This window comes from Hemibagrus wyckioides, linkage group LG03 (assembly GCF_019097595.1).
Source record: "Hemibagrus wyckioides isolate EC202008001 linkage group LG03, SWU_Hwy_1.0, whole genome shotgun sequence".
Classification (NCBI taxonomy): Eukaryota; Metazoa; Chordata; class Actinopteri; order Siluriformes; family Bagridae; genus Hemibagrus; species Hemibagrus wyckioides.
Genome location: NC_080712.1, coordinates 140,001 through 152,500, shown reverse-complemented (window position 1 = coordinate 152,500; position 12,500 = coordinate 140,001). Strand labels below are relative to the sequence as shown.

The 12,500-nt window shown below is 41.3% G+C and overlaps 1 protein-coding gene across 3 annotated transcripts in view; it reads right to left on the bottom strand.

The window, feature by feature from the left end:
• The window catches only part of cxxc4 (CXXC finger 4), a 43,658-nt gene extending 35,631 nt beyond the window's left edge, over positions 1-8,027 (bottom strand). Inside the window, exons 1-2 of one of the 3 annotated variants that reach the window (XM_058386615.1) lie at positions 7,681-8,027; positions 4,770-5,709 (exon numbers count right to left, since the gene is read on the bottom strand). In XM_058386615.1, coding sequence (XP_058242598.1) covers positions 4,770-5,588 — 819 coding nt within the window. In that variant the 5' untranslated portion in view covers positions 5,589-5,709; positions 7,681-8,027. Of the gene's footprint in view, positions 1-4,769; positions 5,710-6,239; positions 6,461-7,676 lie in introns of those variants that run through there. The other 2 variants (XM_058386614.1, XM_058386616.1) reach the window with 2 other exon arrangements.
• Positions 8,028-12,500: the final 4,473 nt, after the last annotated feature.

Here is a 12,500-nt window from a genome sequence, read left to right as displayed (position 1 = left end):
AACGTTAAACACTACGTAATGCTGTTAGAGAAAGTAAGAGGTGTTTTATTCCTTAGTTACAGCAGCAGACTTCCAACAATTACACTGTTTATTTATTTATTAAACAACACACATTTTTATCTGTTTATTGTTACATTCAATATTACAGAACGTCTGTGAGACAACATTCCTGTTCTCTTTTGTTATAAAAAACCTCAGCTTGTCATGTTGCCATAGAAAGTCCTATGAGAACTCCAGAAGTTCCAGCTTCACCTCTGACTGATACACAGCACAGACACTGGAGACTCCTTCCACACTCATCCCTGTGAAGGAGCTATTACTATGGAATCCATAAGTTATCAGAGCGAGTGCATTAATATCAAGCTGCGCTACAGTCAGAGCTGCTGTTAAAGAGAATTAATTAACATCTGATCCACCAATCAGAGTCCAGAGACTCAGCATCAGCTCAATGAATATTCAATACCTCAACCGCTAGAACCCAACATAGCCGCATTAGTGGAACAAACCCACCAGAAAGTACCAGAGAGACCATACACACATTCCATTAAACTACCGTAACAAATCATCAGACCCGCATTTGAGACTGTCAGAGCCATATTAGAACCGTTTATAAAATCATTAGAACCTGTCATAAATACATTAGAACCAACTACATATTAACTAACTGTTAAAGTTAAGCTAATACAGCTCCTTATCGTAAATTAGCTAGCTAGCTGTTTGATAGTTAAGTATTTCCTATTAGCTGATATATGTTAACAACAGACGTTTTTTCTGGTGCTAAAAGTTGCTAATATTTATCAAATTTCATCTCACATTTGCAATGAGAATATATTATCCAAAATAAAAGAACCTGCAATACATCATGGGATTCCCTTTTTCTCTATCATCCTATTTATTCTGTGATCATGTAGTATGGCTAAGAATGCTAATGCTAACGCTATTCTCTGTTAGCGGTTTGCTAATTGCTAATTGCTAATAAGAAGAGAGAGAGTTGTGTCTATGCTCGTCACTGGGGTTTGGCTCCGAGATTTTTTTCTCTCACGAGGGAATTAATTTCTCCTTAAACAGTCGAGTGAAATGCAAATCAGAATCTTACGCAGAGCCCGGAATCGGAGAACCCATTTACTCTAATACCCACTTTAATCTAGTGCGCTAATGCAGAACCCAGGAGGACTGACCCATCTCCTCATCTCTCTCTCATCTCTCTCTCTGTCTCTCTCTCTGCTTCTTTCTCTCTCTCTCTCTCTCTCTCTCTCTCTCTTTGTCTCTCTCTCTCATCTCTCTCTCTGTCTCATGCTCTCTCACTTTCTGTCTCTTTGTACTTCTCTCTCTCACTTCCTGTCTCACTCTCTCTGTATGTTTGTATCGCTCTTACTTTGTCTTTCCTTCTCTCTCTCTCTCTCTCTCTCTCTCTGTCTCTCTCTCTCATATATAGTTAATTTAAATTTTTCTCCCCCAGTATCAGTAATAGAGCATGTGAGTCTAATCATGTTGAACTTCAGTGAACTCTACATTATTGTGTCTGTAATCAGACTCACACTTCGATCATCTTTATTATTTTAACATTACATCCTGTCGCATAAAATCACTGAACTCTAGAGGATCAGTGTAGAAAAGCGTGCAGCATTAAAGCTGCAGACACGTAATGGAAACCATGCACACTGTCTAATCTAATCCAATCTAATCTAATCTAATCCAGTCTAATCCAATCTAATCTAATCCAATCTAATCCAATCTAATCTATTCTAATCTAGCCTAATCTAATCCAATCTAATCTAATCCAATCTAATCTAATCTAATCCAATCTAATCCAATCTAATCTATTCTAATCTAGCCTAATCTAATCCAATCTAATCTAATCCAATCTAATCTAATCTAATCTAATCTAATCCAATCTAATCTAGCCTAATCTAATCCAATCTAATCTAATCTAATCTAATCTAATCCAATCTAATCTAGCCTAATCTAATCCAATCTAATCTAATCTAATCTAATCCAATCCAATCTAATCCAGTCTAATCCAATCTAATCCAATCTAATCTAATCCAATCTAATCCAATCTAATCCAATCTAATCTAATCCAATCTAATCCAATCTAATCCAATCTAATCTAGCCTAATCTAATCCAATCTAATCTAATCTAATCTAATCCAATCTAATCTAGCCTAATCTAATCTAATCAAATCCAGTCTAATCCAATCTAATCCAATCTAATTAAATCTAATCTAATCTAATCCAATCTAATCTAACTCAACCTAACTAATTTAATCCAATCTAACCAAATCTATTCCAAGCACAAAGTCCAACATGTAACACATAAATCACAAAACTATTCTTCACACAGATTAGTGCATTATTTAGATTGTGTTCTTCGAGCTAGCTTTGGAAGTGAAATCTAGTTTTTAGCATTGGACAGGCCACACCCACTGTGGCGCTAGCATGAATGTAGATGAAGCATAAATTAAACAGAACAGACTTTGTCATGTCAGAACATTGTGCAGTGTTGATGAGAGAGTACTGTGGTTTATTCTACAACATCCTGGACCAATCTAAAGCCTGATGTGTTTAGCCACATCCCTCATTATCATAAATGCACTAATGCTGTATGTGAAAATGTGTCGATTAAACACAGAGTGAGACTTTAAACAACAGAAACAGATAATAAATCACAAACAGATGAGTGTAAAGCGAGGATTTAATTTATAAAGCGTTTGAGAAAGAGGGAAAGGTTTTTTTATTTTTTAATAATATTTTTGTCTTTAGTTCTATATTTTATTAATGATTTGTTAATTTGGAGATAAAATGTTGTGGTGTGAGAGCTGAATATTATTCTGTGTGTGTGTGTGTCAGTTAATCTCCCTATCTTCTCGCCCGTGTGTTTTCTGCAGCAGTGCATCATGGGATATCGATCATCACGAAGCGGCGTCCGTAATTGGTTAAAATGGCCGAGTGCAGAGAGGAAAACCGCTTCCCAGCTCCGACCTGGACACCAGCCAACAACCTCAGCTTTTTTTTCTCCGGCTGAATTCCAGTCTCAGTCTGACTGGCAGCAATTACTGCGTCTGAGCCAAAGTTACGCTCACACACACACACACACACACACACACAGCACTCTCTCTCACACACACTCACTCTCACACACACACACACACCCCTAATTACTGCCAATTAGATGAGGCGTGTAGGGAGAATGGAGAAGCCATGAGGACGTTCAGGCTCAAGGGGGAGGGGTGGGTGGATGGGGTATTATTGGGTAAGGGGGGGGGCGGTAATGGGGGGGTTCAAAGGCATTAGATGTGTGATTGGAAGAAAAAGGGAGGGACTCATTATTACTGAGGGAAATAATGAGAAATGAGAAATGTGTCTCAGAATTAAGGTTCAGTGGCAAGCGCCTCCACGCAGAAACCCCAAGCTCCTCCTCCACCTGCTTGCATCATCACAGTGAAAAGTAAAGGAACAGCAATAACAGACGAGAGATTCGAACAGAAACACTATTCATAATATTCACTTCATGTTAATGAGTAAGAGAAACCATCAGTATAACTCAGAGAGACGGGGAGTGATGATGTGACAAAGAAAAAATAATACGAATTAATTTTCATAACTTGTCCATTAATGTCCAGAACTTTTCACAGTGGACACAAAACAGTTTATATTAAATTCAGGAAATAAATAATATAATTTAAAGTTAGCCTGAATGACCACGAGGTAAATAGAACATTATTATTATTATTATTATTATTATTATTATTATTATTATTATTACTATTATATTTATTTATTTATTTATTTATTTATTTATCTGTTGTTGTTGTCGTATCAGTAGTAGTACAATTACTGTTATTATTATTAACATTAACCCCTCTGTGTCATGCTATCTAGATACCTCTGTTGTATTATTTAGATAGGCTAGTTTTGATTAGCTAACACACTCCTGTAACTGCCCTTGGGTGTAATGCTAGCTTACGCAGCGCTAACGTCTCACGGCGGCTATGTTTCTGTACCGGCAAAACAGAAGCACTTAATTTTCCTCTGCAGCTGAAATAATGTCACAGTGCTGAAATATTCAGAAGGTGAAAGCTTCCGCACACAAAAACGTGATGTTTCACTATTATACTGATTACATCTTATGTTATAAATGATATCACATGTAATCGCAGATAAACACACAGTCAGTTTGAAACATGTAGCAGGTGACATACACAACCTCTGACCTTTCACCCTGAACCCATGTGTATTAAATCATATTTATGAAAATATTCTTGAGAACAACAGACAACAAAAATAATGATTATTTACAGTCATCTCATTAAAGTTCATTTAAGTATCATAAGTATCATATCATTTAAGTCTCTCATTAAAGTTACCTGACGTTCTTAAAGCACGGTTTTATATAACTAATTACATATAAATTTTAATTTTCAATTTTAATGATTTAATTAAAAAATGGAACTCCTAACTACATCGAGAAAACACAGATTAATGTTCAGGATCAGTGACTAGAACATTTATACATTTTTAACTGTTATTTTTAGTTTCATCGCTGGCAAAAGAAAAGGAAAGAAACAGTACGACTAAATCTGGGGTCTTTCTGCAGCACAAACCGCTAATACACTCATCAACGACAGATTATGAAACAGTTCTAACTCTTAATGACATCACAGACAAACTGATCTTCACTTCCTTAACATACTTTTGTGAAGAAACAAAACCCAGACACAAGCAGCTGTCCATTTAAACCTGAATCATCTCAGAGGGTTTAGTCTCACCTCGAGTGACGAGCCCGGTTTCTTCTTCAGCTCCTCACATTTGCGGAATTTGCAGATCTGGTGTCCGGTCTTGCGGTTCCGGCAGCTGCTACAGACACCGCAGTTAATGAGCCGCCTGCAGGGGGCGCACACTCCACAGCGCTTCCTCTTTTTCTTGGCAGCATTTCCTCCGGACGCAGGAGAGGAAATGTGATTACTGTGATTATTGTTATGCTGCTGGCAGTCTGCCAGGTTGGCAATCTGAAAGGCGCTGTCTGTGACGGCGGACGCGGAGGCAGGAGAGTGCAGCGCCGTCATGACGATGACCCCGGGAGGTAAAGAAATGCCCCCCAGAGCCGGGAGGGCGGAGAATGCAGGGTTTATTATCTCCGCTTCAGTGGCGGCGCCACACTTCAGCTTGTTGACGCAGTCCCCTGCTAACGGCCTGCAGTGCTCCGGCGATAATGTGGACAGGAAGTTACCATTCGCCATCTGCAGAGTCTCAGGTTTCCCAGGTCGCTGAGACGAGTCACTCCTGGTTCTGTTCGGGTGGATTGGCGTTGACTTGCGTCCCCAGAGCACGGCATTGTCACAGTTCCACGGCGAAACCCCGATCCGTGCGCTGGGGAAGATGGGCGTGGTGATGCGGGCAATCTTGGCACTCTGCGGAAACGCCCCGTTGGTTTTGTAAAAGTTTGCGAAAGAGCGGTAACGTTCGATTTCTGCGTTGTAATCCAACAGCTGGTTTAATCCGGCTTCCTGAAGGGCGTCCTTTTGTAACAGAGACACGTCCGCATTAGCGCCGCTCTCGATGCAGAGCGCACTGTTTATGTTCGACATAGTCGCTCGCTGGGTTTGGCGCTGTGGCAGAGACGTTAGGAGGCGATGGGGTCCGTCCTTTTTCGACAACACACTCCTCCGAGACTAATGCGTTAGCATCCTGCGATTATTCCACTGCACTCTGAAACAAGAACACAATAATTACACATCTGCCACAAAACCTTGCGTCACTACGCTGCGCCAACAATCGCACGCTTATAAAGAGGTGGAGTGACTGCAGATGACGAGACAAAACTAAAGACGCTGTCTTGTTACTGAACTATTCCAGAAGTCGCAAAAGGACTGGCATGCTAAGGACAACAACGAAAAGTGGCACTCAATAAATTATTCAGTACTGACAAAGTAAATTTACGCTTTAATGTTAAGGCACACGTGCGTACCCAAAACACGAGTTAAAATGTAACAGAAGAAAAACACAGGAAGTGAAGCTTATTATTTTCGAAGAAGAACGAGTTTTCATCATACGAATGTTTTTCGCTTGTCCCTGACACATGACTCTTCTACGTGTTTTCAATTGTGTGTCTAAACAAAAATTGAGCACGGTGCAGCTGAATTGTCGTTCCCATGGTAACGGGTTTCCTGCGATAATACGGTAAAAAACCATGATGTACCGAATCAGATGTTATTGCGATGCCAGAAACATTTACTAACTTAGTGACAGCTTGAGATCCATCATAAGGAAACAGCGTGATGTGATTATATTTCTGTTATTATGTTATAATCATGTGATATGAAGCGTTATTATCAGATGAGTTGGCCGCTAATGCGCTAAATCTGCGTAGGTCCTCATAAGTGTGATCTGTCTCACGCGTCTCCATTTCTCATTCAGCCAAAGAGCCTCAGATCCCTCCATCATGTGTGTGTGTGTGTGCGTGTGTGTGTGTGCGCGTGTTGGAGATGGAGGAAGTGTGCATTTCATCCTCCCCCCTCCCCCCACCTCTCCGGCTGCGTCTCATTTCCACCGATAAAAGCGCGTTAAACACATTTCCCCCCGCTTACGTTACCTTCCTCCGGCTGCTCGCGCTTTTTAATTAACCGAGCTACGGCGTCACGAATCGCTTCCGTGCTCGGGGCAACGGGCTATAAACACACACACACACACACACTCTCTCTCTCTCACACACACACACACACACTCTCTCTCTCTCACACACACACACACACAGAGCAGTCTGGGTGGGCTCAGAAGTCAGGTCTAGTTTTTAGAACCTAACGATACAATAAATTCATTGATTATCTACATTACTGCATAACACTAACACCCTGAGAGAGAGAGAGAGAGAGAGAGAGAGAGAGAGAGAGAGAAAAGAAGAAGAAGAAGAAGAAGAAGAAGAAGAAGCAGAGGGGCAGAAAGAGAGAGATAGGAAAGCAGATACTGTACATAACCAGAGAGAGAGTGAGAGAGAGTCTGAAAAGTAAAAAGCGAGAAAAATAAGAGGTGAGGGCAGAAAAGTAAAGAGAGAGAGAGAGAGATGGGATACCGCAATTAAGAGAAAGAGAGAGAAAGTAGAAGTGTAGCGTTGGAGAAAACAGTGAAGCGTTCTTCAGTTCCTCTGTGAGAAGTGTTAAAGATGTTCCTCTTACAGAACCACTTTATAGATCTGAGAACCTTTAATAAGAACCCTTTAATCTAAACCAGAGTCACTCAGTACTCTCTCACAGAGAGAGAGAGAGAGAGAGAGAGAGAGAGAGAGAGGACAATCAGTTTAAACACTATTTCAGACTTCTGTCTCTCTCTCTCACACACACACACACACACACACACACACACACACACGGCAACATTCATTCTAAAGTTGAATATAAACCTGAGTCATGTGACAAAGACAAACTCAACACCTGAGAGAGAGAGAGAGAGAGAGAGAGAGAGGAGACGAAAAGAAAAATACTGTGAAAGAAACAAAAAAAAGAAAAACAGAAAAAGAAAACGGAGAGAGAGAGAGAGAGAGAGAGCACGGTGTCAAATGTATGAAATTAAATCTCCTCCTCTAAAGGAAAGAAAGAAAGAAATAAGTAGAAACAAAAAAAACAAAAAATAATATATATTCATTACTACAGAGGATTAAAACGCGCTCGCGCATCACTTACCTACCGAGATCCGGGTGTGTGTGTGTGTGTGTGAGAGAGAGAGAGAGAGAGAGAGAGAGAAGTCCAGTCTCCTGTTAGCGGCTCATGATGGACAGATGAAGGAGAAAAGCTCAGGACAGAAGCGCCATGCTCCCGCTCTGAGACACAGATTCGACAATAAGAAGAAAAAGAAAAGAAAGAAAAAAAGAAGGAAAAAACGCGTTAAGCGAACCGGAAACGCGAGAAAAATAAAGAACTATGGCGGCGCGAGCTCGTGCCTGTCTGTCTGCCTGCCTGCCGCGCGCAGCCGTGAATAAAAGCGGCACAACGAGAGGAGATGAGTGTCTGCGTGTATGTGTGTGTGTGTGTGTGTGTGTGTATGTATGCGCGCGCGCACGCGTGTGTGTGTGATCGGTGCGCGCGGAGCCGCAGAAGCTGCGATGCGGACACCTACTGATCACCCGCCGTAACTCTCTTTTTCACAGACACACACACACACACACACACTTTGACACATTCACTTCTTGCTCTTGAACTTTTTCCCAATGTGTTATGTAGCACAGAATCCTGGATGAACTGTGGGCTGGATTAGCTATATGTGGACGAAACGAGATTAAACGCCTCCTGACCTGAGCGACTGACCAACACAAACATGTTGACTTCATTCATTCTAATTAGTTCTGATTTAATTCGTTATTTTCAGATTAGTTCATTAGTAATTAGTTATCAAATATGACTGCAAGTGAATTGTTTATCTGCTCATACAGTTGAGGTTATTAAGTGAATATATTTAATTAAAAACGATATCTGTCTGAGTTTATTTTAAATAAAGAGATAATTGCAATCCACAGGAACATACTCACAAGGCAGAAGTCTTCATGACTTCAAATATGTTCTTCATCATCATGAACACTTCCCTCTACTAAACCCTGCACTTCTCTTAACACTAGGATCTTCAGAAATCTAACAAAAAACCCAGAAACCTTCCAGGAAGCCATGAAGTTAGAAAGACCTCAGGAACATTTTCAGGACCAGGAACATTTCAAGAACCCAGGAAACTGTCAGAATCATTGGAAACTTTTGGATAACCAGGAACTGATCAGAGTTTCAGAAACCTTTATATTTTAGTTATGTATTCAGGAAATGAGAAACATTTTCAGGATCTCAGGAACTTAGGATCTCAGGAATCCAAGAACAGATCAGAACCTCAAGAACCTTCTTAATATGTAAAGAATATTTTCAGGACCCTAAAAATGTTTTATTTATTTATTTATTTAGTTTACAAAAGTTATCTTCCTCTGTCAGTGTGATTACACTAAAGTTATCATATGAAACTAATGGAAAACAATCTTTTCTACATCAAATACATCATGGTCTGCTCTGCATCCTGGGAGGAGCACAATGGTCAGATTATGTGTGAGACTTGTCCTGGGTTCTGAAGTCACCTACTGCCAAAAATGTTTGAGAGTTCCAGAGGAACTTTGCAGATAAAAAGATTTATAGCACTAGGGATTATCAAACTTTTATAGAAGATTCAGAACTGTTGTTGTTCCTCTTACTAAGCCTATTAAAAAGGACTTGGGAAGAACTTGGAGGCAATTTGGAGGTCTATTTCTAGTTAAAATGAAATCAGGCTTCTGCAGAGCTAATTTTGTTTCAGGCAATCTTATGGTCCTTCATCATCACCCTGGTCAGAGACTGTTCATCCTGGAACAGGGCTTGGAACCTCCAACACAGAGCTCCTAACCTTGTTTCTTAAAGAGGCCAGCAGAGGCTGAGTGGATGGCCTTGAGTGCAGAGCTCCAAACCCTGTTCACCTCCCAGACCCTATTATGAGCCAAGCTCCCTGCAGAGGCCGATGTGACAGCCTTTCAAGCCAGATTCAAAGAATCCTTCCAAGGCTTGCTCCACACCGAAGCTGACATGGTGGACTCCCAAGCCTGGTTCAAAGCCCTGTTCTGCACAAAGGTTGATTGAGTAGCCTACCGAGCCAGGATTCAAGCCCTGTTACAGGCCACATTCCAGGCTCTGTTCCATGCCAGGGCAAATGTGGTGGCCTCCCAAGCCTGGTTCAAAGCCCTGCTCCTCACACCCTGCACCGGTCCCCAACCCTGACAAGGCGACCCCTAATTGTCTGCCTGCTTCAAGACCGGGGCCTTGCCATAAGAGAACTGACATGTCACACAACAATGTAGCTGGAGAGGATACAGAGGTGGTGCTGGTGGTTGGCTTTGGGGTCAGCACTTTGGCAGGAGGGAGTAGGGGGTTCAAGTTTGGGGTCTCTGTCACGAATCCCTGACTAAAGTTTCTGTGTTGAGAATGCAGCATGTGGCAACTATTAGCAACTGATTAGCAAGTTTTTCTCTTTCACTGGAATCATTCCTGAGAGAAGGTCCAGCAGTAACAGTCACCACTAGACTCCTGGTCCATTCTGAACTTTTAGAGAAGGGGTCAATTCCATTACTGGAGGACTGTGAGCATGTGTGGTCACTGAAAAAGAGCTGGATACCTTCTCAAAGGCAGACATTAATGGTGTGACTTCAGAGTAGACCAGTAGGGGCTTGCTAGTGGCAGCTGTACCATTTATCCTCCATGACACACCCACAGAGCCTTGCTTCCTTAGAATTTAAATTATGGGTGATTCTATTTTGCCTTGAGAACCTGCTATGAGTCGTGTCAGTGTCCTGTTGTTGAAACATCACGTGTTCTTGTTGCTCCATTTTGCATTTTTACATCACATTTTTCCATGATGACTCTAAGGTTAAAGCATTGTGGACATATTTACTTTAAGCTCCTATTCATCTACACTTTTATGTATTTGGAAAAATTTTGGGCTTCACCAATCCTCAGTCAGACAGACTGAGGAAATTCAAAACCATTATAACTTTCCCCAGAAGAGGTCAGCCAACAAAGGTCACTTCAAGAGCAGTATTTCTGCAAGGTCACATGTAACCCAAAGTAACTTCTAGACCCCTAAAGGCAAGACAATGACCATAAGCATATGAATCATTGCACCAAAGAATGGACAATGAAGAATAAAGTTAATGATTTGGAACAGTCCATTCTTTACTTTAGTCCAATAGAAATGTTGTGGAAGGATCTGAAGCATGCAGTTTTTGTGAGGAAACCCAAAACATCTCAGAGATGAAGGTGTTCTGTATTGAACAATAGGTTGAAATTTCTCCAAATGCAGTGTGTAGAACATAAAATTAGTTACTGGAAATGTTTAACTGCAGTTCAGTCATGACAGCTCTCAGGATGAATTTTACGAGTGTTTAGATGGGAATGGTAGGTAGGTTTGGTCTTGGCAGATTAGATCTTCTAAGCAGCTGCTGGACAAGTTTGGAGACTTGCCCTGTAGAACCTGCTCAAACACAGAGATATTAGAAATATGCTGCAGCTGCTATAAGGCAAAGAAGGAGGAACCTGTGTGTTTTCTGTGATTTGCATCCTGTTCGTCTGATACCATATACTTCTCCCACATTATAGACTGCAGGAGAGACACAGAGAGAGAGAGAGAGAGAGAGAGAGAGAGAGAGAAAGACTGACAGACAGAGAGAGAAGGGGGAGAGACAGACAGAGAGAGAGAGACAGAGACAGTGATAAAGACAGAGAGAGACAGAGGGGGGGAGACAGACAGAGAGAGAGAGACGGGGGGGCAGAAAGAGAGAGAGAGAGACAGACAGACAGAAAGAGACAGACAGACAAAAAGAGATACAAAGAGAGACAGACAGTGACAGAGAGAGAGAGAGATCTGAGAAAAAGACTAGGAGAGACAAAAACTAGTGAGGAAGAGTGACTTGGAAACAGAGAGAGAGAGAGACAGACAGACAGACAGACAGACAGACAGGCTCAGACCAGGTGTCCAGATGGAATACAGAGAGACAGTATAAGGTGAATCAACCTTGGGCTGTTTATTTAAAAGCGCGCCTCATTTCCTTTCTGTTGTACTCACACACCTAGCACATTAGCTATTAGCCCATCCACACTTTCTCTGTCTGCTCTGCCATGCTGCACTAATTAGAGTGTGTACACACTTTCTGCCAAACCAGCACTCTCTCTCTCTCTCTCTCTCTCTCTCACACACACACTACTGTAGTATGTGAAACATTAGAATGTACCGTTACATATTTTTACCTTTAATACTAAACAATACAGCAAAAAACGAGTCATAAACTTTGACAAAGGAAAGTAAATACACTCGATGGTCGTGTAGTTACAGTAGTGAGAATGCTGTTACTGTTGCTAAGCAACCAGGAAGAAAAACTGTGAAAGACAAGTGTAAGCTAGCTACTGACTGAGGCTAACGATGTAGGTTGCAACTGATTACAGTCAGAGAGGAAAGGACACAGAATTATTCAGAACATCAAAAATTTACTCCAGATGTTTTGCTAAATTACTGGCAAAGGTCTAAAATAGCATTGGCTGTTAACTCAATTTCCATGGGTTCTGCTATATTAATAAATGTCTCAAGAGTGAGCAGGTCAGATGGAATCTGATAGATGACTCACCACAAGTTGTATAATTAAGTTAAATGACTGTAGAAGCAACATTTTGAGGGATCAAATAGGACCAGATTATTAATGGACTATTTTTTGGAATGTTTCAGTCCATACAGTGGTGACCAGGTTAAAGGCCATGTGGCTCATAGTAAGGAAAGTGGAAGAAACCCAAATGGGTTTCTCCATGCAGATAGTCTGAGCTCAGGATAAATCTGTGAACCTTGGAGATGTGATGTGGTAATCCTACCTGCTGTATGACAAGCAGTAGGTGACTTTCGTTTGTTGTGGTAGAGGAAATGCCGAGGTGCAGGCCTAGGATCTGGTAAGTTTAATCCACTTGGCT